At 32.5% G+C, this 20,839-nt stretch overlaps 1 protein-coding gene across 1 annotated transcript; it reads left to right on the forward strand.

Moving 5' to 3' along the window:
* Window positions 1-7,908: 7,908 nt before the first annotated feature.
* Window positions 7,909-20,785, forward strand: LOC143048304 (uncharacterized). Its single transcript, XM_076221912.1, has 7 exons — window positions 7,909-8,218; window positions 11,296-11,448; window positions 12,199-12,389; window positions 12,645-12,763; window positions 14,407-14,451; window positions 16,379-16,489; window positions 18,616-20,785. The coding sequence occupies exons 2-7, from the start codon at window positions 11,327-11,329 to the stop codon at window positions 18,709-18,711; spliced, it is 684 nt and encodes a 227-aa protein (XP_076078027.1). The 5' UTR covers window positions 7,909-8,218; window positions 11,296-11,326; the 3' UTR covers window positions 18,712-20,785.
* Window positions 20,786-20,839: the final 54 nt, after the last annotated feature.

The raw sequence follows: 20,839 nt of genomic DNA on the forward strand, positions 1-20,839 counted from the left end.
TTATGAAACTGCTTATTCCAGAAGTTATGCAAATAATATGTTAATACTTGAATTTTCAAAGAATTGTACAGTCTTAGTCACTTTCGTCTTGCAATGATATAAACACATTTAACTTTTGTTAACTTTGTAAGTATTCCTCATCTTAACCTAAATAAACAATTTATAGAGTTGGTCCTGCTTTCTATCATAAAAACGTATGACCAACGTAGATGCAAATTTAATGAGGGAAAAATCTGACTTTATAAAAGTCTGATTCAAACAAAAGTTCTTTGAAACTGACATTATAAAGAAATTTGTTTTTTTTTAAATTGACATATTTGTTACGTTTGGCAGAAGTGTTTTTTTAACAAACAATCGACATTCCCATAGGCAGCAACTGTGTCGACAAGTTTCGTTATTAATTTGAGTCTGACGTTATAAAATGATTTTTCTAGGAAAAAAGATAACAAGTAAGAAGTATCATTTAACTTCACATTTCGCAATATAGCCGATGTTATCTCACTATTAATAATAAAATATTAGGTGAACAAGTTGAACTTGATAACGAAGGATAGAACATATACGGTAAATTATCTTTCCGACGAGTTTTAATCTTACTTTACGGTACAACATTTGCTTAATATGAAGATAGCCATGTAGCATATCCTTGACATTTGACAATCACATTACATTTGCTTTTGTATACATGTTCAGATGTCTCTCAAACAATCAACAGTAACCCATACTAATAAGGTTTGAAATTAAAAAAAAATAAAAAATCATTTGTTTGTATAGTGGTATATAAAGTTAACAATAAATAAATTTTGTAATAATATTCCCGTTGTTGTAGGACAATTAATTTGCTAAATTAAAACAATCATTCAAGTTAAGTTTGTGGACAGATAAGGAAAATCCTGGGGCCTTGTTTTCGAAAGTATCTTATGACTAAGACATGTCTTATGATGGTCTTAGGACATGTCATAGTCGTAAGATATGTTTTCAAAAGTGTCATAAGTTGAGATATGTCATAACTTTTATCATAAACATAAGACGCCTCGCGACCTGACTTATGATGGTCTTATGATTATCATAAAAGTTACGACATCACGTGAAAGAAAGAATATGGCTGTTGTTTACATGCACATTCGACAACGAGCTGAAAATGTACGCCGAAACAGGGTCTTCCGAGACAGAAACAACCCACTAGATTACATGGACGATGATCAAATTGTACGTAGATATAGACTTTCACGCCCATTGATTCTTGAACTTTGTAGAATTTTGAAAACGACTTCGCACGGCCAACAGCAAGATTTCGTGCTTTTCCAGTATCATTTCAAATCATGGTAGCACTCAGGTTTTATGCCACTGGAAGCTTCCAAATGGTCAATGCTGATGTACACAATATATCCAGGCCTAGCGTATCTAAAATTACAAGTGATGTTACCTCATGTTTAAAGAGGGTTTGCAGGAATTATATAAAGATGCCAACTGACCAGGCTGGACTGCACAACATAATGAGGGGTTTCTATGAAAAGACCAACTTTCCAAATGTTGTCGGTGCCATTGAAGGCACACACATCAGAATAAAATCTCCAGCAGAGGATGGGCATCGTTATGTAAATAGAAAAAACTACCATTCAATTAACGTGCAAGCAGTTTGTGACTCCAGTATGAAGTTTTTGAACTATGTCGCAAAATACCCTGGTGCCACTCATGACTCTTTTATTTTGACCAATTCAAACATTTATGAATTATTTGATTCGAGAGAAATTGGCATTGGATGTCTTTTAGGGGATAGTGGCTATCCATTACGGCCATGGTTGATGACTCCTATGCTAAATGACAGTACTGAAGCTGAGGAACGCTATAATAGGGGACATATGAGGGCAAGATGTGTTGTGGAAAGGAGCTTTGGTTTGTTGAAAGCGAGGTTCAGATGCATTGACAATACTGCTGGAACACTTTTGTACGGAGCTACAAAAAGCTGTGACATTACCGTTGGTGTAGCAGTTCTCCACAATATGTGCATTAACCATGGCATTACACTACCTCCAGATGAAAATCACTGTGACCGTGGACATATAGCAAGGCAGCAGTACGTTTGTCATCTGAACGATGGTGCAACTGTACGCAGACGACTTATAAATGGACGCTTTTCCCAATAAAATACATTTTCTGTAATATGTTTTTTATTTTTCAATATTTCTATTGCTTTTAAAGCTTACACCAAATACCATTGCTTGTTTTCTATATTTGAATTTTAATATAGTTTCTAGTAGTACATGTAGTATATGGAGATGCAAACACAAATCTAAACTTTCATGTTATCATTATGCGACTTAACTTCTTCAATAATGACATTGATGTAAAACAACCGATAATCAATAATTTATTCTGTAAATGATAATGATATACCTTCTAAATCATACAACGATATGCAAAATTGAATATATTTTAAATACACAACACGTATAACATAACAAACATAAATACAAACACACTTCATCAAAACTTACAGCTGCTTTCTGACGGATTGATAGCCACACACGGATTAGACATCTGAAAGAGGGTTGGTTGTGTTGTGCATAGCACTGCTATTTGTAACTGTTGCCTTGACAATTCCAAATTATATCTGCCCTTTTCCATTTCCAGTTTTTCCTTTTCTATCTCTAATTTCTGCATCTTTAAGTTGTACCTGTCTTTTTCTAGATCGTATCTACTTCTTTCTATCTGTAACCGTTCTCTCTCCACTTTAAGTTGTACCTGTCTTTTTCTACCTCGTATCTACTTCTTTCTATCTGTAACCGTTCTCTCTCCACTTTAGGTTGTACCTGTCTTTTTCTACCTCGTATCTACTTCTTTCTATCTGTAACCGTTCTCTCTCCACTTTCAACCTTTCATTTTCAATTTCAATAAGGCGCAAGGTTTCATTTTCCATCTGAACTTTCTTTGTTGGTATGTCCAATTTTGCAACTTTACTTGAAGATGGCATATCCTGGGTAACTATCACATCATCAACAGCATCATCATCGTCTGACGAAATAAGAGGAAAGGCTGAAACAAAATAAGATAAGTATTTTCATTTCATGTAAGCAAACAAAAGCCCTCTATAAATAATGTGATTTTTTTCCCGTGGATCAATGAAATGTTATGAATAGATTAAAAATGTTTATGAACTGTGCGTTCTAACACCACAACCAACCTTTTATTCTTATTGGTATAAACTTTTAAGGTTTATGACCCCTTCTGTAGGCAGTTAAGTACGAACTTTTCAAACTATAATAGTATCAAAACAACAACAAAAATGAATAAAATAGATAGGCCATTGTGTACATATACCAAGGGGGAAACTTCATGCAAAGCATTTTTATTTCATAGAGATTACTAAAACATAGATTAATCACTTGTGTTTCTATGATGTGCTAGCGTTTATTGTTCACAAAAGGTTCCGAACAACCTTAGAATTAAAAAAAAAACTCTTGTTGAGTCACCAAAGTCGAGCGCACTCTAAAAGGTGTACTTGATTTGGTCCTTTTGAAATAAAGAGCAGATAAAACAATTTGTGTTTTATTTCTATTTTGTTAGTATTTATGAAAAGAAATTAAATCATTGATATTTCAAGATCTCTGCTGTTGAATGATTCGTTAACTAAGTTTTCTCAATATAACCCGTAAGATCCGTGACACAAAATTTTGTATCGAAATTCCCTTACCCCAAATTTTGTATCGAAATTTGACAGGACATTGATCCATGAGTTCTTTTAGGACACACATACTGTTTTATTATGTACAATTTACCTTCCTTTCACGATATAGTTTTTTAAGATCACAAGAGTCCTTCAAAAACGAGAATACACGATTTGATTGCCTATGAGACAACTATACCCATTACATTTCAAATAACATGGATGTAAGTATGTCTCAAAATAAGGCCGTCAACAATACCAAACCTCATACCGTCTACTAAGTCTAAACAATAAATAGTTTTAAAGGAGAAAACCTAAAGTTTGATAAATAAACAGCAACAAAAATTGGTTCTCGCCTTCAATTTGCCTGAAATATTTGCCGCTGGATGTTACACAATCAACAATCGATCGATTTGTCATGTAGTTTATGCTTAAAAATAACTGTACATACCTTGCAAAATGCTGGAACTTGAAGATGACTCTCTTTTATTTTCTGCTAGCTTCTTCTTTGTACTGCATACGTAACAGGTCCACTTTTTTCGAATCTCTTCAACTGTTCGTAGGTGATCTGTGTCATTGACTGCATTCATCATTGAGCATACAGCCTCCCATCCTCTCTTTTTGGCACTGTTGGTTGCTGTGTTTGTGAGTCGGCTGAATAGTAAGGACTTGTTCTTCTCGACTTCGTCAGTCAAAATCTGTATCTCTTGTGACGTAAAATTTGGGCTTCTTTTCTTACTCATGATTGAGTATAATAAATATCTAAATTATTTATTTTCTTTTATATAGTAGTTTAGTAACGTATTTGCACGGGTATTTCGTTAAGCGGGTGTTCGATGTACAAATACTTAAAAGTAATCACAATTAAATAACACTTAATGTATAATAATATACAAGTGGTGAGACTTCAATAAAATATTGAATCTGTATATAATGATACATGAACTTGGATATCTTTAATATATTATATATATAAACAAACTAGATTTAAACATATAATTAAAAAGAAAATATTCATAAATAATATTGATGATAATAATTATTATTGTCATACTTATTTTTCAGTCTATTTATTTTTAACATTTTTTTATATAATATTAAAATAACGTAAATATATAATGTCCACTTGTGACAGTCATAAGAGCATCATAGCCATGACTATCTTAAGACAGCTTTGATTTACATCCTATGACATATCATATGATAGTCATAAGATGGTCATAAAATTTGTCCTAAGATATATCTTATGACATATCTTATGATACTTTCGAAAACCAGGCCCCAGTTTACTAAGTACATTTGTGACCTGTCGAAAAAAGCAAAAAATTGCAACTTTGGAATTCTTACTCGACCAGTTGTCTAAAAGAAACAATTTATCTATAATACAATATGAAAGTATCCGAATTCTGCTAAATATTTCTAATCAGCGACAACTTTTGTCCGAAACATGTACTGTGGAATAATCGGATTCATTTAGTAAAGAAATATATAAAATACGCACTGGGATATCCCACTTTTCACTAAATTTTTTCGGCGGTTTTTCATGGCGGGATTAGAGTCTCTGCTTCAATGAATAGCAACTAGATATTGCTACATCGGAATAGTAAAGAATTTCTGGGGTAAGGCTTCTGAAAGGCCAAAAATTTCTTCCGAAACATGGAATACGCACTGGGGTCAGCAATCTTCCAACCAATTATCTTGGTATTTCCTTTTGGCTAAGGGTTAGAGACTCTGCATTTATGAATAGCTTTTATAGATACTACTACATTTAGGATAGTAAATAAATTCTGAGGATAGTCGTTTTACAGGCTGAAAAGTTCGCCTGAAACATTGGGAATTTTTTTTTATATATATAAAATACGCACTGGGGTCACCAACTTTCCAACCAATTGTCTTGGTAGTTTTTTATGGCTAGGGATTATAGAATCTGCATTAATGAATACTATTAGATAGAACTATCTCGGGATGGTAAAGAATATCTGTGGTAAGCCTTCTTAAGGATGTTTTATTCTGACGTGTCAGCCTCGTTGAAACCTTTTTCAAATTTTATTATCAATCAAGTCAGTTGTTTTAGATAACATTTTGAGAAAATGGGTGAGGGGTACAAGAAATGGTTTTACCAGAAACATGTACATGCCATATCACTTGTTTCTTTCCAAATTTCTCAGATATGTATTTTTTCAATCATTTAATACTAAGAAGTTGATATAATATGCATTTGATTCTTTTTTAAAAATACAGAGAAAAATCCCATATTTACAAGTGTCAGCATGGTAAATTTGACATGATAAAGCATCATAATATGATAAAACTTTCTTATTTTTTTTTAACTTATAGTTTTTTTATGTAAAAATATAAAGATCCGTCCACTTCATTCATTTTGAAAGTATGAAAAAAAGTTTAATTGTGGAACTGCGATTTTTTCACGATAAATTAATGCCCAACCCCCCCCCCCCCAACCCCCCAAAAAGGGGAAAATTTATGAAAATTTGGAGAATCAAAAGAAAATGAATTGAGTACTTACAGAGGGCCGTAGCAAACAAAGAAGTGCACCACTATATATTACTCTGCATTAATTGCAAGCCTTCTTACAGGCCGAAAATTTCATCCGAAACATGGAAAAAAAAGCCAAATTCTATTCGCACTGGGTTCAACTCGTTTCCGTAGTTCTCAGTGGTTAAGGATTAAAGACTTTGCATTTACAGTCACTGGGGGCCCCAACTTTCCAACCAATATTGCCCGGCGGTAGTTCTATGTGACTATGGGTTAGAGACTCTGCATTGATGAATAGCTTTTATATAGCACCAAATCGAGATAGTAACGAATTTATTGGGTAAGCCCATAAAAAAAAGCTTTCCAATCCATCCCAGCATCGGCTTTAAATGTCTAGCTGAAAGCATTATTATTAGAATTTTTCTATATACACAACCAATGAGGTACCTTTTAACATGTTTAAACTGTTGATCTCATGAGTACTTTAAAAGTTTATGTATAATTATACAATTGGAAGGGAAAAAACACGGCCAATGCAAACTGTTTCAAGTTTTTAAAAATCCGATTCGTGTTCACAGTTCCACAATTATCATTAAAAAATGTGCATACCAATCGATTTCTTGAAATTTTATGGAATGATCTACCTGATGATTTAAAAAAAATGCTAATTTTAAGAGGCGAATTTAGGGCGGGGCAGGGGGGGGGGGGGGTGCGGGTCCCCCTTTTGTTGAAAAATTTTGGTTGGTTATATAGAGAATCACTGAAGCGTGACGGGAACGGCCCCCTCTTAGGCAGCCAGTGGGCCCCCACTAATGAAAATTTCTGGATCCGCCACTGATTTCAGTCTGTTCAAAAATATTTTAAAGTCATGGAACGGAAATGACTGTAAGTGCACAGTTTGTGCAGACTTTTAGTTAATACATTATGTAAATTAATTTACCATCTAGATCATACCCCTTTTTTCAAATATTTTATGCTATGCATTTTTCCAGCTTTTATGCCTAGTTTACACTTGTATGCTTTTCTGTAGCTTTAATACTTAGCTTATGCTTATATTCTGCTTTTAGTGCTTCATTTTTTGGTGCTTTGAAATTTATTGCATGTGTATTATAAAATATAGTATTGTTAAAAATGTCTCACATGTCGGTTAAAAGCTCATTAGAGCTAATGTTTGTCTATGTTTGTATACCTTGCCGACTCTAAATAAAGCTTATTTATTATTATTTATTATAGATAACTTGTATTTATATTGAGTATTTACGACTAAAACGTCTCAGACCTTATAATTATTCAAGTTTTGACGATGTTAAAGCAATATAACACCATGTAAACGATGTTCACTTTTAATAAGGCCCTGTAACAAATCAATATTTATCTGTTCTTGTATAAATCCTTGTAATCCCACAGTTAAACTTTTTTTCATACTTTCAATTAAGATGAAGTGGACCAATCTATAGAAAATAAATAACTAACACTAATGATGTTTAGCATCTTCCACAAGTACCAAATTTCAAGATCAACATAGGATTTGCGGAGACTGGAGGTGCTGCTACATTGGAGGTAGATTGGCAATAGGATATGAGAAAACGAAAGTAGGACCAATTTACGTTACAATCCACACAATGCTTAAAAAGAGAAATTTGTGTGTATTAGGGTTTTGATTTCATTCACAATTAACACCTGCAACGTTTTATATAATTTTTTTTATAGTTAATTATTGTTATTGTTTTCACACTTTTACGTCAACTGTAAACAGGTCGTACAACAACAAAGTGTATGTGGCAAAAATCCATTTGTTAGTCAAAATCAATTTAAAATGGTTAAATATTTATGAAAAATGAAATGACACGTCATGTAAACTATCAGTAGATAACAGAACTGTATAATTAATATTGATAATAAGCTTAGTTTTGAGTAAAAACTGTTTGTCACTATTTCAAAACTAAAAAACATTGAACCTGACACTGAGGAACTCTGTATCCGTATAGTGTTTAGTATTGACGCTGTTATAATAGGCATTCTGCCATATACACAGTTCTATTGAAGTGTATACAACAGGTAAGATATTGTAAATTACTTTTCATCTTGAAGATAATGTTTCCTTGTTCTTCAAAGTATTGATTGATGCAGATAATTTTTACTATTCATTTGTATACCGAAACATACCAGATACTTACATGTAAGCAATATAAGTATGGATGATAAAATGGTGATAACAAAAAGAAATAATGAAGATGATTTAGACAATGAATTTATGTTATTTATTGACCTATTTATAATGGAGATCAAGTTAGATTTAATTTTCAGTACTTCTAGGAGGGTCCTCTGTCTCAGATCATGACATTGTCTTTATGGAATTTAAATTTAACACTATCTAAGCTAAAACAAACACCAAGAAATGTGCAGATTTACAACAAGGCAAACTGGGAAACAATGAAAAAAGAAGTAATTAACTTACAATATACCATGATATACTATACAGGAAAAGGTTAATACACATACTGCTGATGAACTGTGGCTAGAATTCAAAACAAAACTTAATGAACTAGTCAGTAAGCATATTCCACACAAAAAGCTTACTACAAAAAATAATACCCCATGGGTTACTTTTGAAACAAGAAAATTAATGAAAAAGAGAGACAGACTATGAAAAGATGAAAAAGTCTTGAAATGACAACATGAGAAACAAATATAAGCAAATTAAACATCAAGTACAAAAACAACTCAGACAATCATTCTGGCAATACATAGAAAATATTGTAACACCAAAACCAGATGAAAATAAATTTTCCAACATGAAAAAATTTTGGTCTTATATTAAAAGCAAAAAAACTGACTACAGTGGAATAACATCACTTAAGCAGAATGGGAAACTTATAACTGACACCAAACAAAAATCTGATGCACTCAACAGGCAGTTTCAATCAGTTTTCTCAGAACCAAACAAAATCACTGCTACTGAATTTGAAAACAATCAATACATGCAACAGAAAACAGCTTACCCTATCATGCCCGACATAAATATAACCGCCCAAGGTATCTCAAAACTACTTCTAAATTTAAATCCATCCAAGGCAAGTGGGCCAGATGAACTTAAGCCACGTCTCCTTAGGGAGTTGGCACATGAAATTTCACCAATACTATGCCTTATATACCATGTATACCAAAAATCATTAGACACTGGCGAAGTCCCTACTGACTGGCGTACTGCACATGTTTCACTCATCTACAAGAAAGGTTCCAAATATAATCTAGAGAATTATAGACCTATTTCTTTGACATGCATACATGTATGTTGTAAACTTATGGAACATGTTGTAGTTAGCGCAATCATGACACACGCAGACAAACATAACATCCTGTATCCCCTACAACACGGCTTTCAAAAAAACAGATCTTGTAAAACTCAACTTTTGGAATTTGTAGATGATGTCACTAAAAATATGGAAAACTCGAAACAAACAGATGTACTTATAATGGACTTCTCCAAAGCTTTTGATAAAGTCAGTCATAACTTGTTAACACACAAATTTAAATACTATGGGATACAGGGGAAAACAAATGCATGGATACAGGGCTTCTTATCATGTCGTACCCAAGCAGTTATCCTAGAGGGTGAGACTTCAGGCTATGTCCCTGTAAAGTCCGGAGTGCCTCAAGGATCTGTTCTGGGCCCAAGTCTGTTTTTATTTTACATTAATGACATACCAGTTGGACTAAATTCCACCATACACCTATTTGCAGACGACACCATTGCATATCTGGTAATAAAATCAAACAGTGATTGCGAAACCCTTCAAAAAGACCTCAACACACTAGGCATTTGGGAAAATACATGGAAAATGGCTTTCCATCCTGACAAGTGTAATGTCATGTCCATCAGCCGAATTAAAAATCCGTTTGTATATAATTACACTTTACATGGCCACATTCTTGAACATGTCGATAAGGCAAAATACCTAGGTGTGACAATTCAATCAGACTTAAAATGGGACAGTCACATAAACAATATCTGCAATAAAGCCAACAGCACACTAGGCGTTCTTCGAAGGAATCTTAACATCAGTTCCACCTCAGTAAAGGAACAGGCATATAAATCTTTAGTCAGACCATCACTAGAATATGCCTGTTCAGTTTGGGACCCTTACTTTACTGAGAATATTAACAAAATAGAAAAAGTACAAAGAAAGGCTACTAGATATGTCACTAACCGACACAGAAACACCTCAAGCGTTAGTGACATGATAGGTCATTTAAAATGGAGAGAAGAACAGATGCACGCCTGGTCATGTTCTATAAAATCACATATCATCTCATTGCAATAACAAAAACAGACAGACTTATTCAACGGCTCACATAGTCCAGGAACATGCACACACTCTCATACCAAATTCCATCCTGCAGAACACAAATAAGACAACAATTATTTTTCCCATGCACAATTAAAAGCTGGAACAGCCTTCCCTTGAGTATTGTGATGAGCGACTCTATAGAGTCGTTCAAAGTAGTTGTCTCAAACTACACCTACAGTCAGTAAATTAATTATGTGTAAATAGTTTTATCTTAATATTTAAAAATAATAAATTAAAAATATGCACTACCACTATGTAAAAAAATTTTGTTTTGTTTATTATCACAAATTTGTTATATTTCACTGTATATATGTCTTCACAAAGCAATGCGCAGTACAAGTGACGTAAACTTCAACGTGTTGAAGGCGGTCATTATATAGTAGAAGTAGAAGTACTGTGGCCCAGTGGTCTAAGTAGTTACTACTGTTATCACTAGCCAGTCAATACTGAGGTTGTGAGTTTGAGACATGCTTGTGTAGGTTAACATTCACTTCAACCATGTCCCATCTTAATAGACAAGGATTATCAGTTTAAGACGTGTCACAGTACTTTTCTATCCAAAATTCATTGTATTTAGTTTTGATGTTATATTTGTTATTCTCATTTGATTTTGTCTAATGCTTAGTTCGTTTCTGTGTGTGTAACATAATAACTACTAACATTTTAATGTTGTGTCGTTGTTCTCCTCTTATATTTACAATATCGTACATTATTTGGCCTTTTTATTGGAGCGTCAAATAAACATTTAACTTATTTGATTTAAGAATATGATTTTATTCGCAGATGTATTTATCAGAAGAAGAACTAAAAGACTATGCCAGTAGATCGTCGCGCAGCAATACAGCTAGGACTACTGTTAATGGCAGTACCAGCACAATATTTGTTTACTAAATTCATGTCTACAACAGATTCACAGAGAAGCTATGCTTTAAGAAAGTAAGAAGAATACTGTATTCATTCCTATTGAAATATGTATTGGCTACATCAAAAAGGGGGTTGTTTTGAATAAAAGGCCGGTAAAAGAAGAGGGGGCTTTTATTTTAAAAGATTAAAATTTCAATCATATATTGGAAAGTATTTAGACTTCCAATAAAAAGATACCACTGGAAAAGCAGAAACAACAAAATCTTTTGATTAAAATTAAAATTTGTGATTATATTTATGCTGTTGAAATTAAGTTTAATGTACACTACAAGCAGGGCTTTACATAACCTATTGTCCAATTGTCCTGGACATGCGGACATGGTGGACATACATGTAGGCTTCAGATAAGCAGAATCACCTTATCACATGTAGTTGTCTGACAGGAATATGATGGCTGATGGAAGCTTTCATATAGAATACAAGTAAATCCTCAAAGATCATAGAATCATACATTAGTCAGTTAGGATTCACAAGGCGTTTTACAAATACATTAATTGTTTGCCTGCAAGACAGAATCTAAGTAAAAAATGTATTTAAGAACTTCAGGTTCACTGTTGCAGCAGCGCTTGTAAATAGAAAACTGTAAGCCATTGAAAAAATAAACAGAACCAAAATCTGGAAATATACATGTACAGTTGAGTATAGCATGAAGAGATGGTCATACTGGAAATGGATAAACATGTATGCTTTCAAAAAATTGTTATTGTTAAAATCTTAAGATGCATTGAAGAAATAAACATATGCTTTGTTTAAATATTCTAGCTTAGTGAATGATGCATCTGTGTTCCAAGAGAAATATTTATCATGGAAGACCTGGAAACGATGGTGTACAGATCTTCTCAATTCTGTCTCTTCACTATCGGAGTCAGATGACCCTTCTCTGGATGACCCCCAGGGAGAATCTCCAGCATTAGAAGTGTTGAAATATAAAGATCCAGAAGGACATTTTGCAGGTATTTTTTTTATATTTACTGATTATGATAGAGGTTTAGGTAGTTTTACTTTGTGTTGTTATATAGCTGTCTTGTTGATGTACTATGTGACATATTTACACCCCACATCTCCTTTTATTCTTCTTAACAGGTTACTCATTACCTGTAATAATGCAAATAAAAGTAAAATAAAAAGTGACATCTAGCAGATGTAAACAAATTGATTTGAAAAAGAATTATAAGGTTTTTTATTGTTTTTTATGCGTCAATTTTCAGCTTCTACGCAACCCAGAAGTCCAAGACCTCCTAATGTGAAATACAGAATAGGTCAGGTGATACGACATAAAATCTGGGGTTACAGAGGGGTCATTGTTGGCTGGGATCCTAAATGTAGGGTAAGTACATGTATTGAAACATTTACATTGTATATGTAGATGGAACTAATATCTCTTTTCCTTAACAAGATTTAAGTATTTAACCTGTTCTACATATACATTTCTCTAATTCTTAGTATTTTACCCTTACCTGTTTATTATTTATAGAATAACTAATCGAAGAATTCAAATAGAGAAAAATATTCAAAGAGTAACTGAACAACACGTTAATTCATGAATGCGCATAGTGCATGAGTTAATTGTCAGTGTTGTTCAGTCATGAGTTGAATATGTTTTGATATTTAAATTCTTTGATTGGTTGTTCTTTTTATTACATTGGCAAATGGTTTTCTTTCTGAAACTAAATTAAAAAATGTAAGGAATTATATCTTTTTCTAAGCATTCACAATTTGTTTTGATCCGACATCATGACAACCCCTATTGTGTATGACGTCAGAGTAGTGAAATAACCAGATTTATTTCACGTGTGAAATTATTGGTTTTTATTCACTGAAATCAATGTAATTCATTGCAACCAATGTAATAATTCTATTTAATGAACAGTTGTTTTTCATTATTTTAGTTCATCATTTGTCCTCTGAAAAAGGCCCTGACATGACAAAATGTAATACAAATTAACAGGGAAACCAATGACATGATTTATGTAAAACAAGAATGTGTCCACAGTACACGGATGCCCCACTCACACTATCATTTTCTATGTTTAAAGGACTGTGAAATTGGAATAAATTCTCTAATTTGGCATTAAAATTAGAATGATCTTATCAAAGGGAACATGTATACTAAGTTTCAAGTTGATTGGACTTCTACTTTATCAAAAACTACCTTGACCAAAAACTTTAACCTGAAATTTGCACTATCATTTTCTATGTTCAGTGAACCGTAAAATTGGGGTCAAAACTCTAATTTGGCATTTAAATTAGAAAGATCATATCATAGGGCACATGTATACTAAGTTTCAAGTTGATTGGACTTCAACTTCATCAAAAACTACCTTGACCAAAAACTTTAACCTGAAGCCAAAAACTTTAACCTGAAATTTGCACTATCATTTTCTATGTTCAGTGAACCGTAAAATTGGGGTCAAAACTCTAATTTGGCATTTAAATTAGAAAGATCATATCATAGGGCACATGTATACTAAGTTTCAAGTTGATTGGACTTCAACTTCATCAAAAACTACCTTGACCAAAAACTTTAACCTGAAGCCAAAAACTTTAACCTGAAATTTGCACTATCATTTTCTATGTTCAGTGAACCGTAAAATTGGGGTCAAAACTCTAATTTGGCATTTAAATTAGAAAGATCATATCATAAGGAACATGTGTACTAAGTTTCAAGTTGATTGGACTTCAACTTCATCAAAAACTACCTTGACCAAAAACTTTAACCTGAAGCGGGACAGACGGACGAACGAACGAACGAACGAACGAACAGACGGACGGACGGACGAACGAACGGACGCACAGACCAGAAAACATAATGCCCCTCTACTATCGTAGGTGGGGCATAAAAATATTAAGGAAAAAAAATAGACAGAAACAAACAACAACCACTAAATTACTGGCCCCTCACAATACATGGTACAGATACATACCAAGTGTTTTAGACAGTGGTGTAACATGACAATTTGTATTTTACAGGCACCAGCAGATTGGATAAAACAGATGCATGACAAAGATAAACCAGTAAGTATTCAATCATGTTCACAATAACTTGACCACAAGGTTAAGACAGACAGTGAGCCAGACTAGAATAAAACAAAGCAGACTACAGCCGAAGTCTGCCTTGGGTTGTTGTCTGACATTATTCCCCTTTTCCTATTTAGATTTTTATGCCCCACCTACCATAGTAGAGGGGCATTATGTTTTCTGGTATGTGCGTTCGTTCGTCCGTCCGTTCGTTCATCTGTCTGTCCCGCTTCAGGTTAAAGTTTTTGGTCAAGGTAGTTTTTGATGAAGTTGAAGTCCAATCGACTTCAAACTTAGTAAACATGTTCCCTATGACAGAGCTCCAGATAAGCTGCGTATTTGCGTGATCACGCAATACAAATAATAAAAAACCCAATGCAATTGCCCATTGCAGGGTTTAATAACCCAATTAATTCAAAGGAAAACCCAATTATATGCCCAAACCATGAGTTCTCAACCCTTTAATTGGCTACTGTTTGCGTTATTTACCCTTATCTGTTTACAGTCGTCGCGTAAATCTATGTTTATAATATTTCTAATTGGAAATTTCCTTTCGTTCTAAAAATAGATCCCTGCATCAAGTAGCTGAAATGGGTCCCTGTTGGAGTTTTCCGTTGCTCAATAGGTACACGTGTTTTTGAAAACATTTCGGTCTTCTCTGCGTTTATCCAATTAGCGTGTGTCATTTAGTCATATTTTTTTGCATTGCTCGAGATTTATCATAACATACATTGAATTAAAACGAAAGTGCATGTCCGGTAAAATTATTAAATAGAAGCATGTTTTCTGCTTCTTTTGAAAAGCTGAGGGAAAGTTATGATAACAAGACTCAGCCAGTGTTTTAGGAAGCGTCCATCGAAAGCACGGGCGTGTGCGTACCTTCTAACGAGAACATTGCTAATAAACACGGGGTTTCGTCAAAAACGAAATCAGTTGGAAAAAATGAAAGGCCAAATCAATTAATATGACATGATAAAACATGAGAAACCAAAAGTTCATATAAAAGACAACTAAACCCAGATTTATATAAATTGAATAAACCAAAATCATTCAAGTATAATTAGAGTTTATGTAGTATTTTTTTTTCTTCATTTTACGGTTAATTAATGAATACACACACAGGCACTGGTCTCAGAATTTATTATATAAAGGTGCAAGACGAGTGCCTGTGAATACACATATCCGTTTTTGTGAGAAAATACAAAACTGGCAGAAGGTTTGGAACGGGACACAAATTAAACCTACAATTGCTCCTCAGTGAATAAACCAAATAAAACAGCTAGCAAATAACCCTAACCCTAAACCAAATAAAACAGCTAAACAAGAAACATATTTTTTAAGATGGAAAAAAATCTGGGGTTGATATTGCCTAAATATTCAATATTGTGTTGATGAAAAAACCCAATACATTCAGGAGCTTGGTGGTGAAAAACCCAATTTGATATTAACATGAGGGGTGAATTGGAATTGATAATGCAATTAAAAAACTTTATCTCCCAATTATATAAGAAAATGGTGGGTAAAAAATCCAATTTCTGAATTCTTATCTGGAGCTCTGCTATGATATGATTTTTTTAATTTTAATGCCAAATTAGAGGGTTTACCCAAATTTCACTGTCCACTGAACATAGAAAATGATAGTGCGAGTGGGGCATTCGTGTACTGGGGACACATTCTTGTTTGTACATGTTTTTCTTTATCATGTTATCCTCCCTTATATGCAGGATATATTTTGTTATTGAGATTTATAAAAGCCAATATATGGAGAGAAAACAATGATTAGGATACTATTTTCCATGCTTTTGAATGTACATTGAAATCATCAGAAAATATGATATCATGGAAGTAATAGTTTTACACATAATAGTGGAGTCAACATATAGATATACAACTAATCCATATTCCATTTTTTACATTTAAATAGGAATGGAGAGACATGCCAAATTATTCCATTTTAGTAGATACAAGAGATAGATTAACACCACAGTTAACTTATGTTCCAGAAGAAAACTTTGAAATTATCAGTAATATGAAGGTATGAAATTAACATCTTACAAATATATAGGTCCTAGATTGATATAGGTAACCCTATGCATGGTTGATTTCCTTGAATGTTCCTTAAAACCATTCAGAAATTGAAAGTATGGTTTCATTTTTGGCGAGCCTGCGACTTTTGTTGCAGAAAACTCAACATAGGGATAGTGATCCATGGCTACAGTCGCAGCGGCGTTAGCTTACTTCTTAAAAGCTTTATATTTTAGAAAGTGGAAGACCTGGATGCTTTATACTGTGTATATGGATACCTCATGTAAAGTTTCTGTCAGTCACATGTCCAATGTCCTTGACCTCATTTTCATGGTTCAGTGATTACTTGAAAAAAAGTTAAGATGTTTTGTAATGTGAAATTCTCTCTTATTATAAGTAATAGGATAACTATATTTGGTATGTGTTTACCTTGCAAGGTCCTCATGCCTGTTGGACAGTTTTCACTTGACCTGAACCTCATTTCATGGATCAGCAAACAAGGTTAAATTTTAGTGGTCAAGGTCATATCTCTGATAAATAAGGCAGCAACCATTTGATTTTCTGGGGGGGGGGGCTATGGTTTTTTTTTCTGTGCAAACTTTTTTTTTCGCCTTCGGCGAAGAACAATCTATTTTTTTAGCGACAAACCGAAGACAATTTTTTTCTTTCAATTTTAGCATTACATATAGTGGCAGCTGAGGGTGAAACAAACAATTTTTTTTACTCAGGGTCCAAAACAAATTATTTTTTTTCACCAAAACCTGGAAACAAACTTTTTTTTCCAAAAAAAAACCATAGCCCCCCCCCCAGAAAATCAAATGGTTGCTGCCTATGCAATAGGTCTAGTAAATTTCGGTGTATAAAAAGACTGTTAGGTGTACATGTCTAACTTGTAGGTGTCATCTGACCTTGACCTCATTTTTATGGTTCAGTTGTTATAGTTAAGTTTTTGTGTTTTGGTCTGTTTTTCTAATACTATATGCAATAGGTCAACTATATTTGGTGTATTGAAATATTTTATGATGTACACAAATGTACATGTCAGTCTTACAGGATTTATTTGACCTTGACCTCATTTTCACGGTTCAATGGATAGTTTTAAGTTTTTGTTTTGGTTAGCTTTTCTTAAACAACTATAAGCAATAGAACAACTGGTTTTGTTGTATTGAAGGATGTTTTAGCTGTACATGTCTGTCTTGCATGGTTTATATTATCTTGACCTCCTTTCATGGTTCATTGGTCAATGTTTACTTTTCTCTGGTTAAGTCTTTTCTTAGAAACTATAAGCAATAGATGACCTATATTTACTCTATTGAATGATTGAAAGGTGTACATGTATTTATTGTTTAGTTTATATGACCTTGACTTTAGTTTCTTGGATCATGTTAAGTTTATGTGATAGTTGTAGTAAAGCTATATATTTAGGACTTTCAACTTAGTATCAATGATTATTAAAGAAGGCTAGACATTTCAGCGTGTGTACTCTTGTATTGTTTTGCAATTATGAAACATAAGAAAATTTGAATAAATAATTGCCAAGTCATGAAATGCTGCATACTGGTAATAAGATGATATCCAATTCAAAGTTTGAAATACATGTTTTTGCTAAACCAGTACAGTTTCCTTTTGACCAAAATAAAACAATGCGCAAATTTCTGATAAGCAGCATTGAACTATATATATATATATATATATATGGTGAATTATTTATATGGATGTCACAATAATGCACTCTATTAATTAATTTATATTTTATGTTCGTAAAGTTTTGATATAAGATACATGAGTTTTGTAGAGTGGAGAGAATAACGTTTTCAATTTAAAATAAGTATATTTTCGCACATTAAGTTGTATTTGGCAAAATTTTAGGAATTTTGGTCCTCAATGCTCTTCAACTTCCAACGATGGAAGTTTTTAACGACCTTGACTGGCTATACACCCCTTGCACGGTTGGCAACTTTTTTTACTAATTTGGCCTTTTAAATTTTTTGTATTCAAGCGTCACTGATGAGTCTTATGTAGACGAAATTTGCATCTGGTGTAAATATAAAATTTCATTCTGGTATCTATGATGAGTTTATTTTTCTATGTATTAAGATTCTGGCAATGACCAAACAAACATTTGATCTTTTGCAGATAATGCATCCTGGTATTGATGAATATTTTGAAGGATTTGATGGTGCTCAATATTTACCTAGACCCTGGATGAAGGTCGTCTATCCACACGATTGAGAGGATTCAATCTTTTGTATTTTGTGCTATCAGTTTTTACGAAATGTCACTTGACAAGCAGTGGGATTCATAAATAAAGGAATGACATGGCAAACCATGTGAGAAAGATAACAATGGCATTATTGAAATGATAAATAATCAAATTTATTATTAATTATGCAATGTGATATGATAAGGATCTACTTTCTGTTGGCAAATTTTATTTTATCAAAGGGCAAAAGGGAATTGAAAATTGCTAATTTTTATTTCATTTTATATTTTCATTGACTTTTTTTAGCAAGGCTTTATAAATGATTGTATATTATAGGAATGATTTTTTCAGTAGTATGATCTTTTGATGCTGCAGAATATAAACCTAATAACATTTTTTATGCATGATTTTGTTCTGATAACTGATCAATGTTAATTATACCAGGACTGTCATAAGAGCATGTTTTATCAGATTAAAAACGATGTTATATTAAAATAAGAAATAACTAATAAAATTAAAAAAGAAATTGGTATGTATTATCAACACCATGAGAGATTTATTTTCTCAGTATACTGTCCAGAACTGAATTTCTTTGCAACTGTTTGTCTTTCACTTTATGTAAACTGTAATTCCTCCAACATAAAAAGATAAACTTTGCATTTTAAAGAAAAAGTATGAGATTTTGCTTAAGGAGGCTCGACGGTATAAAAATTTCACAAAAAAATAAACATTTTTTTTTTCATTACAAATTTTATTTATTACTTTATTAGTTGTTACTTTATCATATGGTACACAAATCATCCAACAAAATTTTTGGCCCCAAATGACTTTTTTAGCTCATCGTTGACCTGTATTTTTTATTATTATTTTCAAATAAGCTGTACTTAAACTAAACTATTGTAAAATTTGAGCGATTTCTGTAATTTAGTTCTTTTTTTATTTCCATATTACTTCTATTTCTCCTATTTGTTCAACAGAAAAAAAGTACCTTTACAAAAATGTATGCTTCTTTCGAAGGCAGATTGTGAGTGTAAATAAATGGTGACCCCATTTTTTTTATATTATTTTTCTTTTAAGTATTAGATAAAGTTCATGTATAGAAAAATATAGAGAAATCCTATATTAAGAAAAAAAATTGATTTAGACCTGCGAGCCCTCTTAAATTCAAAAATTCAACTGTACAATGTCCAGTGTTAAACTGTTAGAAGTAAAAATAAGATCTGTTTTTATGAAGTATATTTTTTTGACATTTTTGTTTCAAAACGGATTTTCGATATTAGATGTTGATCATGAATTTAAAAAGGACTGCAAGAACAGTTCAAACCTATTAAACTTAATTCATGTGATTGGAATTCAGAAAACTGATAGCCCAAATTACTTCACCCAAAAAGTCTTTCCATTTTTTCAATAGGTTTTAGAAGTGCATTTGTTTATGTACACCATGATACTATATTTAGACAAATTTTCTCTATAATTACAGGCTACGTAAACTAATAAAAAAAAATCTCATAACTATATAGTTTTAAAAATTAAGATGGATACGCAAATATTTATAGAATGTGAATTTGTAATTCCACAGCATTTCATATTTCTTAGTAGTACTGTTTTTAATTATGTCAGAAAAATCATAAAGAATGTTTAGTGGCATAACTAATATTGTATAATAATGTCAGTATCTTTTTGAGAAAGTAACATATTTTCTATTAGATATTTTTTTTGTTCCAATGACCTTTTCTGTGTGTTATATTAGAGGATTGGTGTTGAAATATATTCATCATAGATTTGCTCAACAGTGTCATTATTCAAGGGTAATATTTAAAAAAAAAAAACTAATCATCCTGCTTCAGTATTTTTTGTACGTTTTCTAAAATTATTTTATACCAATTTCAAATGGTTTTCTTGTATCAAAGTTAAGAGTTATCTTTATATATTAGGATTTAACATTGCTATTTCAAACACCTTAGTTTGATGTAACATAGATTAAAAAAATATTTATGTTATGTGTGTATTTAAACAAATGCTGTAGATACCATATGTTCATACATTTATATTGAAAATACTTTTTTCATTGTTAATTTTCAAATAAAAATGTTATTTTGTTGACACTTGACTTAGCTTAAGTTGTTTATAATTTCCTTTCACACTGACAGGCGTTCA

The sequence above is a fragment of the Mytilus galloprovincialis genome, chromosome 10 (genome assembly GCF_965363235.1).
Source record: "Mytilus galloprovincialis chromosome 10, xbMytGall1.hap1.1, whole genome shotgun sequence".
Lineage (NCBI taxonomy): Eukaryota > Metazoa > Mollusca > Bivalvia > Mytilida > Mytilidae > Mytilus > Mytilus galloprovincialis.

Excerpts from the sequence above, each read along its gene's own strand:
- LOC143048304 (XM_076221912.1), top strand. The coding sequence starts at position 11,327 with ATGCCAGTAGATCGTCGCGCAGCAATACAGCTAGGACTACTGTTAATG. Across the intron at positions 11,449-12,198 it reads AGAAGCTATGCTTTAAGAAA|CTTAGTGAATGATGCATCTG; the intron begins GTAAGAAGAATA and ends TAAATATTCTAG. Across the intron at positions 14,452-16,378 it reads TGCATGACAAAGATAAACCA|GAATGGAGAGACATGCCAAA; the intron begins GTAAGTATTCAA and ends ACATTTAAATAG.